Source organism: Neophocaena asiaeorientalis, unplaced genomic scaffold (genome assembly GCF_003031525.2).
Source record: "Neophocaena asiaeorientalis asiaeorientalis breed wild unplaced genomic scaffold, Neophocaena_asiaeorientalis_V1.1 scaffold89, whole genome shotgun sequence".
Lineage (NCBI taxonomy): Eukaryota > Metazoa > Chordata > Mammalia > Artiodactyla > Phocoenidae > Neophocaena > Neophocaena asiaeorientalis.
This window is the reverse complement of record NW_020172592.1, coordinates 257,317-278,163: the sequence shown is the minus strand read 5'-3', so window position 1 is coordinate 278,163 and position 20,847 is coordinate 257,317. Positions and strand designations below refer to the sequence as shown.

The 20,847-nt window shown below is 36.7% G+C and overlaps 1 protein-coding gene across 2 annotated transcripts in view; it reads left to right on the top strand.

Annotated features, from left to right (window-relative positions):
• The window catches only part of SNX13 (sorting nexin 13), a 137,242-nt gene extending 116,787 nt beyond the window's left edge, over window positions 1–20,455 (top strand). For both annotated transcript variants that reach the window (XM_024738418.1, XM_024738417.1), the window contains exons 21-26: window positions 1,890–2,051; window positions 3,497–3,568; window positions 6,174–6,319; window positions 6,575–6,643; window positions 8,549–8,661; window positions 16,945–20,455. In XM_024738418.1, the coding sequence (XP_024594186.1) occupies window positions 1,890–2,051; window positions 3,497–3,568; window positions 6,174–6,319; window positions 6,575–6,643; window positions 8,549–8,661; window positions 16,945–17,192 (810 nt within the window). In that variant the 3' untranslated portion in view covers window positions 17,193–20,455. The remainder of the gene's footprint in view (window positions 1–1,889; window positions 2,052–3,496; window positions 3,569–6,173; window positions 6,320–6,574; window positions 6,644–8,548; window positions 8,662–16,944) is intronic.
• Window positions 20,456–20,847: the final 392 nt, after the last annotated feature.

Sequence of the window (20,847 nt, the reverse complement as noted above, 5' to 3'; positions counted from 1 at the left end):
TCTCTATATATATCTTTGCTCCCAAAGTCTACCTCCTCAGTTTGGGATGATTCGTTGTCTATTCAGGTATTTCACAGATGCAGGGTACATCAAGTTGATTGTGGAGATTTAATCCGCTGCTCCTCAGGCTGCTGGGAGAGATTTCCCTTTCTCTTCTTTGTTCACCTAGCTTCCGGGGTTCATCTTTGGATTTGGACCCACCTCTGCATATAGGTCGCCTGAGGGCGTCTCTTCTTCGCTCAGACAGGACAGGGTTAAAGGAGCAGCTGATTCGGGGGCTCTGGCTCACTCAGGCCGGGGGGAGGGAGGGGTACCTAGTGTGGGGCAAGCCTGCGGCAGCGAGGCCATCATGACGTTGCACCAGCCTGTGGCGCGCCGTGTGTTCTCCTGGGGAAGTTGTCCCTGGATCCTGGGACCCTGGCAGTGGCGGGCTGCACAGGCTCCCAGCAGGGGAGGTGTGGATAGTGACCTGTGCTTGCACACAGGCTTTTTGGTGGCTGTAGCAGCAGCTTTAGCATCTCATGCCTGTCTCTGGGGTCCACGCTGATAGCCACAGCTCGCGCCCGTCTCTGGAGCTCCGTTAAGCGGTGTTCTGAATCCCCTTTCCTCGTTCACCAGGAAACAAAGAGGCAAGAAAAAGTCTCTTGCCTCTTCGGCAGCTCCAGACCTTTTCTCAGGCTCCCTCCGGCTAGCTGTGGCACACTAGCCCCTTTAGGCTGTGTTCACGCAGCAACCCCAGTCCTCTCCCTGGGGTCTGACCTCCGAATCCCGAGCCTCAGCTCCCAGCCTCCGCCCGTCCTGGCGGGTGAGCAGAAAAGTCTCTTGGGCTGGTGAGTGCTGGTCAGCACCGATTCTCTGTGCGGGAATCTCTCCGCTTTGCCGTCCACACCCCTGTTGCTGCACTCTCCTCCGTGGCTCCGAAGCTTCCCCCGTCACCCGCCACCCGCAGTCTCTGCCTGTGGAGGGGCTTCCTAGTGTGTGGAAACCTCTCCTCCTTCACAGCTCCCTCCCACTGGTGCGGATCCAGTCCCTATTCTTTTTTTGTTTTTTCTTTTTTCTGTTGCTCTACCCTGGTACGTGGGGAGTTTCTTGCCTTTTGGGAGGTCTGAGGTCTTCTGCCAGTGTTCAGTAGGTGTTATGTAGGAGTTGTTCCACATGTAGTTCGTTGTATTTCTGATGTATTTGTGGGGAAGAAGGTGATCTCCACGTCGTACTCTTCCGCCATCTTGAAGTTCCTCTCAGAATGTCAATTTTAAAGCTTCCTGTCCCTCTGAGATCATTTCTTTTTATATCTGTTGTCATATTTTCTTTATGGTTTTTCTATTCTCCCTTAATAAAGTATGGCTTACGTGTCTGATTTGCAGCTTCTTTTCTTCCTAATGGATTCCAGATTCCTTCCATATATTGTAATTGAGCATGTAACATATCCTAAAAATTATTTTTTTTAAAATAAATCTTGTTAGTTATTTGAGCTGTTTGTTTATCTGCTTGTTTGCTTTTTAATATCACCTCAAAATATCTATGTCATTGTTGCCTTGAATTTGTGCCAGAAATATGTTGTAGCTGTTTATACTTGCATCAATTTCTAGTTTGGAAACATTTTCAGTTTTTCAGAGTTTTTCTTAATAAGAAGGCAACCCAAGGTTTATATTCATTTCTACCAATAACCATATCACTCAAAAATTTTATTCATATATTTATGTCTGAAAATAGATTTTAAAGACACACGGAAGACAACAGTTTTATCCTTTTAAAATGCAGTGAGATAATATAGACTGGAAAATTATTACATCTTTCATGTGTTACACTCTGTATTTTCCCATGCTTCTCAGTTGAATAAAAAATCTTTTACAGTGAAGTCATGATATATAATATCTTTTCCCCTTTAGATGGACACTTTTGTAAATCCGCTTCGAAATTCTATGAGGAATGTTTCAAATGCAGTTAAATCCCTTCCTGATAGCTTCGCAGAGGGAATGACTAAAATGTCAGACAACATGGGCAAAATGTCAGAGCGATTAGGTCAAGACATAAGGCAATCATTTTTCAAGGTAAGATGTTTTCAGTAATGCCTAAAGGAAACTATTTTTAGGTCAACTAAGATTTACTGAGCTCTTGCTTAGATTTACCTTATTTTACTTTATAAGTCCAAAGCCCTATAGACACATAGTCTCATAAAGAATTAAAAAACTAAAGAGAATTAATTCTTATCGAAAATGGATACTGTAAAATCCAGTCACTCCTCAGTCTCTACTACAGTAGAATTTTTAAATCCATTTAAAGCACATATTTAAAATTAGTAAAGTTAACATTCTTTGTACTCTTTTATTCCATTTAGCCATGTTTATTCTATAGTGTCATTAAAATTTATAACAAAACAGGTATGTGCTGTTGTGTGAATTAGTTTTACTAGTATTCATCAGCAAACATAAAGTCTAATTTCTCCTGAGTCACACGATCAAGATTCACGAGATCAAAGAGAGGAAAAGTCTTTCAACATCATCAATCTCTGCAGCCATATCTTACTGTGTATATACCTGTGAGAGGCATAGAAGAGTTTCCTGGGAAGCTTATTCATTTTGCTAGCAGAATAGGTAGTTGACCAAGTAGTTTTTTGCTTCCTAATTTACATTTTTTAAATAATTTTGACCTAGTTGTTTAAGGTTATAATCAAGACTATAAAAGAAATCATGTAACTATTAGAATGTTTCAGTGAAGAGGAAATATATATAAACACTGATAGAATTTCTTTATTGTAAGAGGCAACTCCTGAAATATAGTGTGTGTAAATCATACTTTCTATTGATTCTCATACCTTTTCGGGTGTTTCATCCTAATTTCTAATCATGGGGAAGTACACTAACACTGAAGTGAGGGTTGTCTTGTGCTGCTTCTGCTGATAGCTACCCATATGACTTCCTACAAGAGTCACTGAACTTTTCCAGGCTTCTTTTTCCTCACCAGTAATGTGAAGGGGTTATAACAGGTGATCTTGATGGTCCTTCCTGTGCTGAGAAATGGTTATCAACTAGCACTGGTCTTTCTGTCCTTTTCCCCCATAACTTACATTATATAACAGTCAGTTAATTAGTTCCTTTAAGCCTCTTAGCATACTGTCAGACTCTTTATGGTAAAGAAAAAAGATTGGAGTTCTGTTCCCCTACTGTGCTACTAACTTTTGGTCTTTAAATCATTTAATCTTACTTAGCTTTAAATTCTAAAAAGTATGGGAGTTTGAGTAATATCTCCATCCACCTCAAAATGAATCCTTTTTTAAAGGAAAGAAAATCTGTTGGTAATGAAATAATTACCCTTTTATATTGGGTTTCTAACTGTAGATTGTCAATACTTTGTTAATGCTATATAAATTTTGTTTATATATTGTCCCCCAAATCAAATCAAATGCTGTTCATTATATTTGATACTACTAATTTTAGTTTATTGTATTCTTTCATTTTCTGCTTTAGTGTGTTTACTTTGTTTTTTTAAATATTAGGTTCCTCCTTTAATTCCAAAGACTGATTCAGATCCTGAACATTGTCGAGTTTCAGCTCAACTTGATGATACTGTGAGTTAATTTTATTTTGGTAGCATTCAGTTGAAATTCACATCATACTTGGCAGATCTTTTTAACTTTTCAATATAGTATAATATGTATATCTGTCATTAATGTACATATATTGTAAACATTGTTTGATGAATTCTTACAAACTGAACATATCCATGTAATCAGCACTGTAAACAAGAAACAGAATATTACCAGTACCCCAGAAAGCCCCTAATGCTCTCTTCCTGTCACTGTCCTCTCCCCTGCCAAGGATAAACATTATCCTGACTTCTACCCTGCATTTATACTTTATATAAATGAAACTGTGAGGTATGTACTCCTTTAAGTCTGGCATTTTTTGCTCAACATTGTGATAATCTTCCATGTTTGTTTCGTGTGATTGTGGTTTCTTCATTTTTGTGGCCTTACAGTCCAATTTTGTAATTATAGTACAATTACATTTTGTAAATATAGTACAATATGTTTGCTATATTACGAACTGTACTCCTCTGAACATTCTGGTACTTGTCTTTTGATTAAACAAATAAGTACATATTTCTTTCTGTACCCAGGAATGGAATTGCTTGGTCAGGGGTCATGCAAAAATTCATTTTTAATAGATACTGTCAAATAATTTGCCGAAGTGTGTGTACCGCTTCCGCTGCCATCAGGAATGCATGAGAATCAGTGGTTCACAGTCTGCCAAAACTCAATATGTTAATGCCTTTTTAATTTTAGCCATTCTCTTTGTTGTATCTCATGCGGATTTCCATTTCTCTGATGACTGTTAAAATGTTGAACCTCTTTTCATAAGTTTATTGGCCATTTGGGTGTCCTGTCTTACATGTCTGTCTCTTTCCCCCATTTTTTTTCTGTTGGCTTGGTTGTCTTTGATTAGTAAGAGTGCGTTGTATAATCTGAATATTGTTTCTTTGTCAGATATAAGTATTTGTGTATTGTGAATATCTTCTGCTTTGTGTGCTTTTATGCTCTGTGTACAATCTGTGCCTACTGCAAGGTCACAAAGATGTTCTCCTATGATTTTCTTTAAAAATTGTTTTTGTTGGGCTTCCCTGGTGGCTCAGTGGTTGAGAGTCCGCCTGCCGATGCAGGGGACACGGGTTCGTGTCCCGGTCTGGGAAGATCCCACATGCCGTGGAGCGGCTAGGCCCATGAGCCATGGCTGCCGAGCCTGCACGTCCGGAGCTTGTGCTCCGCAACGGGAGAGGCCACAACAGTGAGAGGCCCGTGTACCGCAAAAAAAAAAAAAAAAGTTGTTTTTGTTTACCGTGCCAAAACTTAGATTTGCCATTCATCTAGGCTCAATTGTTGTGTATGGAATGAGGTAGGGGTCCAGTTGACCTAAGCACCATTTACTGAGAAGACCCTCTTTTCCCAGTGTATGTTTTTTCCTTGTCACAAATCTTTTTATTTTATATATTTGGGTCTGGGCTTTATATTCTATTCTATTAGGCAGAGTTATTTTAAAGTTATAATTATCTCTCTTCAGTTTCTCATTGAATTTCTTTATAATAAACTGTCTTAAAGATAATATTTTTGTTTTTTCAAGAATATTTTAGAATGTTTATTATGCATTGTACTGTTGTAATATCCATAACATTATACTTTTTGTTAAGGGTTTTTATAATTTATCTGTTTATTAGAATTGTCATGTGGCATCAGACTCATGACTATACTTGATCAGAGAATAGAGCAGTAGTGATTTTTGCCTCCAAAGTGGTTAAGCTATTGAAAAATATGTGAAAGAGAAGGTATGCTAAGAAAATGTTTACAACACAGTGAAAAATGTATGACTCATGCTGTTTTCTCATGAAAAAATTTAAGTATTTAAATTACAACATTGATGAAGAAATAATTGGAAAGAGTAGCTTAGTGATGAAAGAATTACAAAATTACTGGCAATTATGGCAGTTTTGTTGCATATCTAAACCTGCACCCTATTGTATATTGATATATTTCGACATCAAAGCATTCTAGTTGTCTTTCTTTACTTTTTATATCATTAATTGAATATTCCCATGATGAAAGTGTACAAATTTTTACTTCTTAAAAATAAAAAGAAAATTCTAGTAATCTAGTTGCCTTTTGTAATGTTAGCTGGATTTTATTTCAGCTTCTTTTTCATGAAAATACCTATATACATACAACGCAGTAACCGAGCAAAACAGATTGCTCTGTGTAGATTGTATTTTGTTCTATTAAATAAAGAGAAATGTTGAGAATATTTTGTTCATTTGAAAAAGATGCCCCAGAGAATAGGCAAAGGGGCTAGCCTTTGCCTTATAAACTAATACAGACTCTACTGCAAGATCCCAAATCATATTTTCCTAAGACCATCATGAACCCAGTTTGAGAAGTTTGTTTCACTACAGCCTTGGAATTTACTCATCATTGTAGAGTTGTAAAATTCTGTATTCTGTCAAAATGGCTGTTAAAAATATTTTTTCTAAATTAGAATGAAATGTTGGTTACAAAGGCTATAGTAGAACTTGTTCTCCAACCTGTAAATAGTAACAGTCATTTGGTAAAAGCAGCAAAATTAGCCATTCGTAGTAGATAGGTAACTCAAATAAACGTATCCTTATTTCTTCCCATATTTTGTCAGGTGGATGACAATATTCCACTTAGGGTAATGCTGCTTCTCATGGATGAAGTATTCGACTTAAAAGAGAGAAATCAGTGGTTGCGAAGGAATATCAAAAACCTACTTCAACAGCTTATTAGAGCCACATATGGTGATACTATTAATAGGTACCACTTTTTTTTCTTAAACTACTTAGAGCTGATCTTACTTAGCTTTTGAAGTTTTACTTCTGGAAGTAGATTGCTCAACCTTTTGTAGGTGAATTTCCTTCTCTGGGTCTTTGAAGATCATTAAAGCAGACTATTGCTCTCAGAGATAATCTTCATACAAATTAAGTTGCTTACTTCATGAAAGTAATGTTTCTTTATTTTATTCACCTTCTAAAATCTTGACTGTACTCATTTGAATTTCTTTACTTTCAGAAAAATAGTTGACCATGTTGACTGGATGACCTCACCTGAGCAAGTAGCCGACTTAGTGAAACGTTTCAGGTATGTCTTAAGACACAGTCACTTCTTTTAGGTAGTACAGAGTTGAGCATTGTTATCACTAACTTTCATTGCATTCCTTCTCTTCCTGGCCTTAAAGTTGGTTTTAGTCATCACTGATGAGCAAAAAGACTTGCAAGAATTATAAACATTTGTCCCATGGACCTATTCATCTTTGTTTTTTTAAAACCAGAATAGAAAAAAATGTAAATGAAAAATCTTTAAGATGTTAGGCTATATTTTATCATAGTAATGTGGCTTTAAAATAATTGAAATATTAATGTAGACATGGCATGGTCATATAATCAGGTTACCTAGTTTCCAGGATTAATTTTTCTCAGTTGTATTTGCTAACCTTGATTTGATTGATTGGTTGATTGATTGATTGGCTGGCTGGCTGGCTGCATGGGGTCTTCATTGCTGCATGCTGGCTTTCTCTAGTTGCCGCAAGCGGGGACTACTCTTCATTGTGGTGCGTAGGCTTCTCATTGCAGTGGCTTCTCTTGTTACGGAGCATGTGCTCTAGGTGGGCAGGCTTCAGTAGTTGCGGCACGTGGGCTCAGTAGTTGCGGCACATGGGCTTAGTTGCTCCATGGCATGTGGGATCTTCCCAGACCAGGGATCGAACCCATATCCCCTGCATTGGCAGGCGGATTCTTAACCACTGCACTACCAGGGAAGTCCCTGCTAACCTTGATTTTAAATGAAGAATTTTAGAAATATGTATGTCCATGGTCTAAATTTTTATTAACTATTTGAACCTCTGAAAAGGTTCAGATTAATAGTAGTGATACTCCAATTCATATGTTCATTCTACGAAAATATTCTGAACCCCTTCTCTGTGTCTAGCCCTCTTACCAGGAACTGAGAGGTAAGGTTCAGTCCCTTCAAGGAAAGCATGCCATGGCAGACAAATAAACAACTTTTCTAAAAGCGAGAGATAAGCAAGGCATAAACATTCATGGCATCACGTACTTTGAAGTAACAGAAAGAAGGGAACTACGAACACTGTTTACTTGGCACTGTCTAACTACTTTATGTACACTTTCTGATTTTATCCTATTTTATGAGATAGGGATTTTTGTCTCCGTTTTGTTACAAGGAAATTGAGGGTTTGAGAAGTTAAGCAGCTTGCCCAAAGCCTCATGTGCTGGACAGTGGGGAAACAGGACTCTCTAATCTGAAGCTAAATTTCTCCTCACAATACCATACTGTTTATAAAAGCTGTACCACCTGCCCTGGCACCTTCATTCTGTTTCAGGGTGGGTAAATATTGTTCTTCTGGAGCACTGATTCTCAACCTTGCCTGCACACTGGAGTCACTTGGAGAGCTTTAAAAAGTACTAATGCTTAGGTCCCATCTGCAAACAGTCTGATTTAATTAATCTGGTGGAGGCCCTGGTCCTTAAGCTCTTTTAAAGCTCCCAGGTGTTTTCTAATGTGCAGTCAGAGTTAAGAAGGACTACTCTGGGCAGTCTCTTTCTCTCAGACCAAATTCCCAGATGGAAGCTTAGTTACAGTGCTCAATTCCTACCTTTGGCCTGAGAACTAGGGAACAGGAATCAAGCACACTGTGAAAGTAAAGGAGAATGAATTAAGTATGTGAAAGAAACATTGTAATCAATACAGCTCTAAGGTGTGGGTGCAGAATTTGTTTTATATTGGCTTAGTTTTAAGTTGTCCCAGGGCATACTTTTGTTATTTTGTCTTGTATATATCCTTTTACACCTAAAATTGAACCCTGTATGTAGTTACTGTTTGTTGAATATCACACCTATATAAAATTGCAGAAGTGTTTCCTTTTTCTGTTTACATTTGTGTTTTCTCTAGAAAATTGGAATAATTTTACCAACTTGTATCATTAGAAAATGAAAATGTTTACAAAATTTATTTAATCTTCTTAAATAGAGATGCCTTTTGGCCAAATGGCATTTTAGCAGAGACTGTTCCATGCAGAGATAAAGCTATTCGAATGAGAACAAGAGTTGCAGGAAAAACTAAATTACTTTCAATTATGCCAGGTAAGTGAACATTTTTAGTATAAATCTTATTAATTTGTACTTCTTCTGAATTTAAGGCATCGAGCATGCTAAGTATAGCTGCCTTTTGACTATAATAACTATCATTTGATGGCTTATCATATACTAGGCACTGTGCTAGGCATTTCTCATATATCTTTAACTAACCCACATAACATTATGAAGCCTAGGTACTGTTAACATCACAGCTTTATATGTGAGGAAACAGAAGCTCAAAGGGGTTAAATGAGTCACCCAAGGTTTATAGCTAGTAAGTGAGTGTTGGGACTCTGACTCAGCTCTGAGTTCCCCGAAAGCCATTGCTTTCAACCACTTGAAGAAAAAGTGTTGCTTTTAACCACTTCACTTTGCTGCCTTGAAACATTTTGAGAATGAAGTTGATGATAAATTCTGTGACAGATGAAAGGGCTGATAAAAGTATATGAAGTATGAGGTTTTCAGGAAGAATATTTGTTCTACTTAAGAGAACAAACACATTTTTTCAAAGAATCCCTTTGAAACAGTTGATTGGCCCATTCTTAATCTTTACTAAAACATGATCCTAAAGAAAGTGTACATAGTGGCATTCTGTTGGTCTAATTTGAGTTACTTTAGAACACTGCTGTCTCACTAATTTAGATTCACTTTGTCCATTTTGTCTTCTCTCAATAAGAGCAGTTTTGTGTAGTTGGGTGGTTGTTTGATCTCTTCTTTGGTTATAAATATCTTTGAAAATACCTAGATATCTCTTCTCCACATTTTAATTGTGGATGTAGAGAATAGAAAAATATTTAAGTTCTCAATATCTATTTCTTTTCATATAATTTTACTTTTAATTTAAACTATATTTTCATCATAGATTTTAATCAACTTTGTCTTCTAACAAGTTGGAAATTTGCCACATAGCTATTTATTCTGCCCTATAGACTATACTGTTGCATTTGGAGATAAAAAGCAAGTGACAGAAATAACATTTTAGAAAAATAAAAAGAAACAATAATGTAGGATATTAATATACTGTTAGAATAAACCAGATGGTGCTATAGACTGACTCAGTTATGTGGCTGGAAGAAATCTTAATGCATTTATACAGTAAATATTTATTGAGAGCCTTTCATGAGCCAGACACTATTCTTTACACTTATTGTTGCCTTCTTGGAGTTTACATTCTACTAGGGAGACACAGGAAACAGATGAAAGAAATAGATAAAGCACAGCATGTTGGATAGTGGTAAGTGCTGAGGAGACAGATAGTGCAGGAAAAGGGAGGTGTCAGTTGAGTTGCAGTTGCAGATAGGGTAGCCATTGGGGGCCTCCCTGAGATGATGACACTTATGTGAAGACTTGAAGGAAGTGAGGATAGATGTAAAAGTATATATATTTATATATACATAATCCCTCACCTGTTTTTTAGTAAATTTAAAAACTATTTGCTTTAAATTATATTGTACCCTAGTTAGAAGTATACATTTTGGAAGTTGCATGTTTCTTTCAAGAGCAATAAAGTATTGCTTTTGAGGCCCCTGCTGTACGGTCCTGACTATGAATAATTAAGAATAATAGGAGATTGGTTCAAGATGGCGGAGTAGAAGGACATGGTCTCACTCCCTCTTGTGAGAGCATCAGAGTCCCAACTAACTGCTGAACAGTCATCAACAGGAAGACACTGGAACTCACCAAAAAAGATACCCCACATCCACAGACAAAGGAGAAGCCATAATGAGATGGTAGGAGGGGCGCAATCACAATAAGATCAAATCCCATAACTGCTGGGTGGGTGACTCACAGACTGGAGGACACTTATACCACAGAAGTCCACGCATTGGAGTGAAGGTTCTGAGCCCCGCGTCAGGCTTCCCAACCTGGGGGTCTGGCAACAGGAGGAGGAATTCCTAGAGAATCAGACTTTGAAGACTGGCGGGATTTGATTACAGGACCTCGACAGGACTGGGGGAAACAGAGACTCCACATACAAAGTAGTGTGCGCATCGGGACCCAGGGGAAGGAGCAGTGACCCCATAGGAGACTGAACAGGACCTACCTGCTAGTGTTGGAGGGTCTCCTGCAGAGGTGGGGGGTGGCTGTGGCTCACCGTGAGGACAAGGACACTGGAATCAGAAGTTCTGGGAAGTACTCCTTGGCGTGAGCCCTTCCAGAGTCCGCCATTAGCCCCACCAAAGAGCCCAGGTAGGCTCCAGTGTAGGGTCTCCTTAGGCCAAACAATCAACAGGGAGGGAACGCAGCCCCACCCATCAGCAGACAAGCAGATTAAAGTTTTACTGAGTTCTTCCCACCAGAGGAAAAGCCAGCTCTTTTGTTCTGGTGGGCAAGTCCCTCCCAACAGGAACTTGTACAAGCCTCGTAGATAGCCTCATCCACCAGAGGGCAGACAGTAGAAGCAAGAAGAACTACAATCCTGCAGCCTGTGGAACAAAAACCACATTCACAGAAAGACTGACAAGATGAAAAGGCAGAGGACTGTGTACCAGATGAAGGAACAAGATAAAACCCCAGAAAAATAATTAAATGAAGTGGAGATAGGCAACCTTCCTAAACAAGAATTCACAATAATGGTAGTGAAGATGATCCAGGATCTCGGAAAAAGAATGGAGGCCAAGATCGAGAAGATGCAAGAAATGTTTAACGAAGACCTAGAAGAGTTAAAGAACAAACATACAGGGATGAACAATAGAATAACTGAAATGAAAAACATACTGGAAGGAATTAATAGCAGAATAACTGAGGCAGAAGAACGGATAGGTGACCTGGAAGACAGAATGGTGGAATTCGCTGCTGCAGAACAGAGTAAAGAAAAAAGAATGAAAAGAAATGAAGACAGCTTAAGAGACCTCTGGGACAACATTAAACGCAACAACATTCACATTACAGGGGTCCCAGAAGGAGAAGAGAGAGAGAAAGGACCCGAGAAAATATTTGAAGAGATTATAGTCGAAAACTTCCCTAACATGGGAAAGGAAATAGCCACCGAAGTCCAGGAAGCTCAGAGAGCAAAAATTAAAGACAAAGAAAAATTACTGAAAGCAGCAAGGGAAAAACAACAAATGACATACAAGGGAACTCCCATAAGGTTAACAGCTGATTTCTCAGCAGAAACTCTACAAGCCAGAAGGGAGTGGCATGACATATTTAAAGTGATGAAACGGAAGAACACACAACCAAGATTACTCTACCTGGCAAAAAACTCATTCAGATTCGATGGAGAAATCAAAATCTTTACAGACAAGCAAAAGCTAAGAGAATTTAGCACCACCAAACCAGCTCTACAACAAATGCTAAAGGAACTTCTCTAAATGGGAAACACAAGTGAAGAAAAGAACCTATAAAAACAGACCCAAAACAATTAAGAAAATGGTAATAGGAACATACATATCAATAACTACCTTAAATGTGAAGGGATTAAATGCTCCAACCAAAAGACACAGGCTCACTGAATGGATACAAAAATAAGACCCATACATGTGCTGTCTACAGGAGACCCACTTCAGACCTAGGGACACATCTAGACTGAAAGTGAGGGGATAGAAAAAGATATTCCATGCAAGGAAATCAAAAGAAAGCTGGAGTAGCAATACTCATATCAGATAAAATAGACTGTAAAGAATGTTACAAGAGACAAGGAAGGACACTACATAATGATCGAGGGATCAATCCAAGAAGAAGATATAACAATTATAAATATATTTGCACCCAACATAGGAGCACCTCAATACATAAGGCAACTGCTAACAGCTATAAAAGAGGAAATTGACAGTAACACAATAATAGTGCAGGAGTTTAACACCTCACTTACACCATTGGACAGATCATCCAAACAGAAAATTAATAAGGAAGCACAAGCTTTAAACTATACAATAGACCAGATAGATTTAATTGATATTTATAGGACATTTCATCCAAAAACAGCAGATTACACTTTCTTCTCAAGTGTGCACGGAACATTCTCCAGGATCACATCTTGGGTCACAAATCAAGCCTCAGTAAATTTAAGAAAATTGAAATCATATCAAGCATCTTTTCTGATCACAAAGCTATGAGATTAGATATCAATTAAGGGGAAAAAACCATAAAAAACACAAACATGGAGGCTAAACAATATGTTACTAAATAAGCAAGAGGTCACAGAGGAAATAAAAAAATACCTAGAAACAAATGACAGTGAAAACATTACGATCCAAAACCTGTGGGATGCAGCAAAAGCAGTTCTAAGAGGGAAGTCTATAGCAGTACAATCCTACCTCAAGAAACAACAGCCATCTCATATAAACAATCTAACCTCACACCTAAAAGAACTAGAGAAAGAAGAACAAACAAAACACAAAGTTAGTAGAAGGAAAGAAATCATAAAGATCAGAGCAGAAATAAATGAAATAGAAACAAAGGAAACAATAGCAAAGATCAATAGAACTAAAAGCTGGTTCTTTGAGAAGATAAACAAAATTGATAAACCATTAGCCAGACTCATCAAGAAAAAGATGGAGAAGACTCATATCATTAAAATTAGAAATGAGAAAGGAGAAGTTACCACAGACACCACAGAAATACAAAGCATCCTAAGAGACTACTACAAGCAGCTCTGTGCCAATAAAATGGACAACCTGGAAGAAATGGACAAATTCTTAGAAAGGTATAACCTTCCAAGACTGAACCAGGAAGAAATAGAAAACATGAACAGACCAATCACAAAGTAATGAAATTTAAACTCTGATTAAAAATCTTCCAACTAACAAAAGTCCAGGACCAGATGGCTTCACAGTTGAATTCTATCAGACATTTAGAGAAGAGTTAACACCCATCCTTCTCAAACTCTTCCAAAAAATTGCAGAGGAATGAACACTCCCAAACTCATTCTACAAGGCCACCATCACCCTGATACCAAAACCAGACAAAAATAATACAAAAAAGGAAAATTACAGACCAATATCACTGATGAGTAGAGATGCAGAAATCCTCAACAAAATACTAGCAAGCAGAATCCAACAACACATTAAAAGGATCATATACCATGATCAAGTGGGATTTATCCCAGGGATGCAAGGATTCTTCAGTATACGCAAATCAATCAATATGATACACCATATTAACAAACTGAAGAAGAAAAACCATATGATCATCTCTAGATGCAGAAAAAACTTTTGACAAAATTCAACACCCATTTATGATAAAAACTCCCCAGAGGGAACCTACCTCAACATAATAAAGGCCATATACAACAAACCCACAGCAGACATCATTCTCAATCGTGAAAAACTGAAAGCATTTCCTCTAAGATCAGAACAAGACAAGGATGTCCACTGTCACCACTATTATTCAACATAGTTTTGGAAGTCCTAGCCATGGCAATCAGAGAAGAAAAAGAAATAAAAGGAATCCAAATCAGAAAAGAAGAAGTAAAGCTGTCACTGTTTGCAGTTGACATGATACTACACATAGAGAATCCTAAAGATGCTACCAGAAAACTACTAGAGCTAACCAATGAATTTGGTAAAGTTGCAGGATACAAAATTAATGCACAGAAATCTCTTGCATTCCTATACACTAATGATGAAAAACCTGAAAGAGAAATTAAGGAAACACTCCCATTTACCATTGCAGCAAAAAGAATAAAATACCTCAGAATAAACCTAGCTAAGGAGACAAAAGACCTGTATGCAGAAAACTATAAGACACTAATGAAAGAAATTAAAGACGATACAAACAAATGGAGAGATATACCATGTCATTGGATTGGAAGAATCAATACTGTGAAAATGGCTATACTACCCAAAGCAATGTACAGATTCAGTGCAATCCCTATCAAATTACCAATGGCAGTTTTTACAGAACTAGAACAAAAAATCTTAAAATTTGTATAGGGACACAAAAGACCCCGAATAACCAATGCGGTCTTGAGGGAAAAAAACGGAGCTGGAGGAATCAGGCTCCTGGACTTCAATCTATACTACAAAGCTACAGTAATCAAGGAAATATGGTACTGGCACAAAGACAGAAATATAGATCAATGGAACAGTATAGAAATCCCAGAGATAAACCCATTCACCAATAGTCAACTAATCTATGACAAAGGAGGCAAGGATATGCAATGGAGAAACGACAGTCTCTTCCATAAGTGGTGCTGAGAGAACTGGACAGCTGCACATAAAAAATGAAATTAGAACACTCCCTAACACCATACACAAAAATAAACTCAAAATGGATTAGAGACCTAAATGCAAGACCACTATATGCACTACAAAATGCACTATCAAACTCTTAGAGGAAAACATAGGCAGAACACTCTATGACATAAATCACAGCAAGATCCTTTTTGACCCATCTACTAGAGAAATGGAAATAAAAACAAAAAGAAACAAATGGGACCTAATGAAACTTCAAAGCTTTTGCACAGCAAAGGGAAACATAAACAAGACAAAAAGGCAACCCTCAGAATGGGAGAAAATGTTTGCAAAGAAATCAATGGACAAAGGATTAATCTCCAAAATACATGAACAGCTCATGCAGCTCAATATTAAAATAACAAACCACACAATCCAAAAATGGACAGAAGACCTAAATAGACATTTCTCCAAAGAAGACATACAGATGGCCAAGAAGCACATGCAAAGCTGCTCAACATCACTAATTATTAGAGAAATGCAAATCAAAAGTACAATGAGGTATCACCTCACACCAATCAGAATGGGCATCATCAGAAAATCTACAAGAAACAAATGCTGGAGAGGGTGTGGAGAAAAGGGAACGCTCTTGCACTCTTGGTAGGAGCGTAAATTGATACAGTCACTATGGAGAACAGTATGGAGGTTCCTTGAAAAACTAAAAATAGAATTACCATATGACCCAGCAATCCCACTACTGGGCATATACCCTGAGAAACATAATTCAAAAAGACACATGCACCCCAATGTTCATTGCAGCACTATTTACAATATCCAGGTTATGGAAGCAACCTAAATGCCCAGCGACAGACGAATGGGTAAAGAAGAGGTGGTACATATATACAATGGAATATTACTCAGCCATAAAAAGAAACGAAATTGGGTCATTTGTAGAGACGTGGATGGATCTAGAGACTCATACAGAGTGAAGTAAGTCAGAAAGAGAAAAGCAAATATCGTATATTAACGCATATGTGTGGAACCTAGAAAAATGGTACAGATGAACTGGTTTGCAGGGCAGAAATAGAGACACAGATGCAGAGAACAAATGTATGGACACCAAGGGGGGAAAGGAGTGGGGGGGTGGGGGTGGTGGTGTGATGAATTGGGCTGTTGGGATTGACATGTACACACTGATGTGTATAAAATGTATAACTAATAAGAACCTGCTGTATAAAAAAATAAAATGAAATTCAAGAATAAAAGAGAAAAAAAAAAAGAATAATACTTGGTGCTTCCATATTTACGTGTCTCTAGTAACTTCATGTTGCCTATGAGTAAACTCCAAACTTGCTTACCCTGACAGTCACAGCACTGTCAGTTTTCCATTTTTTTCACCACTTTCTCTTACAGGAATCCTAAAATTCAACCAAACTTTACTACCCCATTTCTTGAGCCTGTCTTGTTTTTGTTTCCACTTGGTGCTCATTTGCTCATTCCTGTTCTTAAATCCTTCATCTGTTTGCACCTGTGAAAATGCTGCCCAGGTAGCAAAATCTACTTCAGTTGTTACTTCCTTGAAGGGAACCTTTCCTTATTATCTCATGTTGCATTCCCTCCTTGTAAGTGTCTTTATGCTTTTAGTATTTTAATGGCACTGTTTCTGTGTTGCAAGTTTTTTGAAATCATAGATCAACTTTCACACATTTTCTTATAGTATTTCTGACTGCATTAAATGTAGTAAAAGTATGTGTATAGTGTTTTAGAGTTTACAGATCACTTTTCACATTATCTCATCAAGGCTTTATAAATTCTTACAGTTATAATAATATTGGTTATTATAAATTCCCATTTTTACAGATGAGGATGCAAACTCAGGGTGGGTAAGTTATCATATAGGTATTAAGGGACAAGATCACAACTCTAATTTGGGGTTTCCTGCTTTCTCCTGTGCTGTATTTGTCTCACAGTATCTATTGTATAAGTGCATGCATGCTTGCAAACGTATATAAGTTTTAAGTCAGTTATTAAACTTATATTAAGGTCATTAACTGAATACTTGCTACTTATCAGTTACTCTGCTTTGTACTTTACATACTTAGCATAGTTTAGGCCTTGGATTTCCTTTGAATAATGAATTGTGTTTATTTCCCCTCTCCCCCGCTTCATTTAGATGAACTGAAGCACATTATTGGGGCTGAGACAACACGGAAAGGTATTCTTCGTGTATTTGAAATGTTTCAGCACAACCAGTTAAATAGGAGGATGGTTTATGTCTTTTTGGAAGGCTTTTTGGAAAGCTTATTTCCACAGTATAAATTCCGTGAACTTTTCAACAGACTGCATTCACGGTCAAAGCAGATGCAGAAATATAAACAGAAACTTCATACTACTCAAGCGCCTTCTTTACAGAAAAGGTGACACTCCAATCTATGAAGCTGGTGTTCGTTTTGTCCAGGACTGATGGTATGGACGGATCTTCTGGGGCTTAACTCATATACTGTTGTGTCTGCACCAGTCTTTTAGTGTCTCAAAATAGATTATTAATACATCCATAAGACTGTGGTTCTTCTCATCCTTGTCTATAATCCAGCCACTACCAAGAGAGATTTCTGTGTCTTAAATGATTTGGTGCATATTTTTGCAACACTGAGAGGATACTGCCCCCATCTCAAGCAAGAATGACGTTGGTCTCTTCTGTTTCAAGCTAATCAGCATTCTCCAGCAATGACAAAATGCCAGAGTGTAGGTATGAGAGCTAAGGAAAGCACAGAACAAGAGTTCACAGATAAATTGGCTGATTTGTTTAACAGTGGGAAACTGTGCAATGTACTGTTTGGAGGGATTTGTTTTGCATAATGATTTTATAGGTCTTTTTCAGAATTTTGATATAGTGTAGATAGCCAGGTGAGTGATCTTCGGAACATCTCTTTCAGGTCTAGGGAAAGTGACAGAATGCCCTTAAAGTATGAAGTAACATTATATCCAAATTACAGTTTTGTGACATAAAGTAAAAACCTAGTATAAAATAAAACCAGTCAAAACAAAAATTTCATTGGATTTATTATTCATTGGTAGAAAACAGATTTTAATTGATTCTTATGTGTCTTAAGGGCTCTATTTTGCTCTTAACGGTACTCAGTCATAAGCTTTATTTTGGCATTCTGTGTGTAAAAAGAAGCATATGATGGCTCTTAGCTAAGTTACAAAATTATTACAGTTTTCTTTATCTTTAAGAGATTACTGATTATATAATAGGGGCTATAATTTGTTGAAAGAACTGCCAAATACTTCTAAAATTGTGGAAATTTAAAAAACAGTACTCTATTGAAAGTTACTGTATGATGATTTTAAACGGTGTGATCTAGACATACGTTAGGTGATTGCAAAAATAGCAAATCAAAGGATTAAATGAGTTTATTAGTCGTATGTAAACATACAAATTCTTAACTCTATTATAGTGTACATATATGAAAATAAACAGAACTATAATATTTTTTAAAATAGGCTTTATTTATATTTTGCATAATGTAAAATTCTACTAAATAAAGCAAGTTGGCAAAACCCCTCGGTGTATACATTTAAGTCCCTAAAATAATTTTATACCAACAACAACGAAATACCTTTTCCAGTTTTGGAGCCTCTGCATTTCCTATAGTTTTCTCATTCTCCATTTGTCAATCTTGGAAGTCTTCATATGTTTTGTATGCAGGATTTCTGCATAGTTTTAAATACTTCCACTGACTAAGGGATTGGGTGTGTCAGCGTTTTTTGTTTTAAAAATATTTAACACTAAAACCTTAAAATAGTGAAGCTATTTATCAGACCACTGAGCCAAGATGCTGGTATTAAAAGAACGTCTGGGTGCTTAAGATAAAGGGACAGAGTATTGGTATCCCAGTTGTTTGGGAGCTTTAAGATTGGAACAAGATGTTATTGTCTTGTCACTGAGATCCTACTTACAAAGTGAAGCCGAATAGAATAAAGCCTTCCTTTAAAGCTTTATAATAATAATCATATTTATTAATAATGCTGTTGTGCATACTTGTAGTATGCATATTTTCAGCCTGTGTTGCATGTCTTCAGAATTACATAAATGAAATCCCTTTCATTTAAACTTCCAAATGAGAAAAGATCCATACTGACTCTGGTGGAAGATATAATATTTCTTCTTCTCAATGTGTCTTCCTGCCCTGGTCTCTCCTCATGCCCCAGGCTTTGGAAGAAAAGATATGTGAAACATGTCTGTAGGAAGCATCAGCATGGCCGTAAGTGCAATGATTTTCAGATATACCCCTGCCCATTTCAAGTATATTTTTGCCATAAATAAATCTAAGAGTAAGAGCCTAGTGTATACATGTGAAAAAGCATTTCTAGATAATGTGAGGAACGCTGGCCATCAACCAGGGAAAGAAAGGTCATGCAGGATTGTGAATTTTCATGGAGCCCTGCAAGAGAACTGCAATCATACCAAAAACTATTTGAGTAAATGGGTTTTTAAAATAATTTTTGTTTAAAAGAGTTTATATTTCAAAAGCAGAAATGTCAAATGGTAGTCTGTGTAAATGGTTATGCATCTTCTCCTTGCACATCTATGTTTTACATCAGAGAGAGCCGTGGTCATGCTAAAATTAGAGATACTTTTTGAATGACTTGGTCGAGCTGTGTGTAAAATATTTAACCCATAAGTCAAGTACAGTGTACTACGTTTAATAAAGTTATTACATTTAATGCATTTACTGCATATATGAATATATACATGAAGAGGCTTTATGTCTTCTGATATTTGATTTTTGAATGTGTTTTTAAGTCAGTGGTGCCTTTAGGCAAGAACCTTCTAAATTAATCATTCTTTGTTTGGGTTTTCTGACTTTTCAGGTAACAGACTTTAGAAACCATCACTACTAACTTACAGTTAATTCACCTAAAAAATTGATTGTATGATTTATATATAAGGGTTAGATGGGCATTTCCTATGATTAGGGTTTTCTGATAGTTGCTGAAAACAATTGTGCCATTGACTAATGGATGCACTTGGTTAGCCTTAATTTTTTTTCTTTTTAAATTTAAAACCTTGAATATTTCACTTCCTTCATTTTAAGTTTGTGCTTTGGTGTTTGGAAAAAAACAGTTAAGTGCTACCAGGAAAGTGTACCAATTTTTAAAAAAATTAAGAACAATATAAAATTTCACAATCTAAAATTTTAATTTGTGCAATATTTTCATTTAATGCATGTGTATTTGAGTAATTGTAAAATAAATGAATTTTTAATGTTTTGAGATCTAGTTTAAGCTGTCTTCTTAACCCAACAACTTACGTTCCATTGTTGCTGCATCCTTTTATTTAAGGACTTGTTTTAAAAGTCTTTTTGTCACTCCTTGTAAAATTCTTTTGTTATTAGTAAATTTTGCTTATAGGAGCATGGCTCCTGTATTACAAGGGAAAAATATAAAGAGCACATTTTAGGATTATAAGTGTTAAAAGATAACTTGTGCATATCATTCATTGTACAGTAAGTGTCAACTGTGTGCCTAGCTATTCTATCAATACTTCTTTAACAAAGAAGGAACAACAATCAGAATGTCAGTTATTTTTATTGAACTAAAAAGAAGATTAAAAATTTTATTTGGTTTGCGTTATGTTTTGTCCATTAGAAAATACTAATAAAGTATTAACAAACCTTTTTGTTGAATTTTATTTAGTAGTGATGTATTTTTATTACTTGAAGAAATGCTTGCTCACTTGTCTTATCTTTATTATCTGTGTGTATTTTCCTTTCATTTTAGAAATCAAGCAATTCAAGTTCCAGGTTGATAGATGAACTATTGAATGATTACTGACTTACAGCTAGCTGAGTTTAATTTTTCCTTTTATGGGGCAGCTAATTTACTACCACTTGTTAAAGAAACTTCATACTTCCCTACATGCAAAATTATAATTTTCTCATAGAGAGGAAGATCTATAAGTAATCCATTAACAATTTTTGTTTGATCTCATTTTAAATTCATAGCCTGCCTGCTATTTTAGAGGTTTCGTTTCTAAAGGCAATAGACTCAATACTCAGAAATGTAGCTC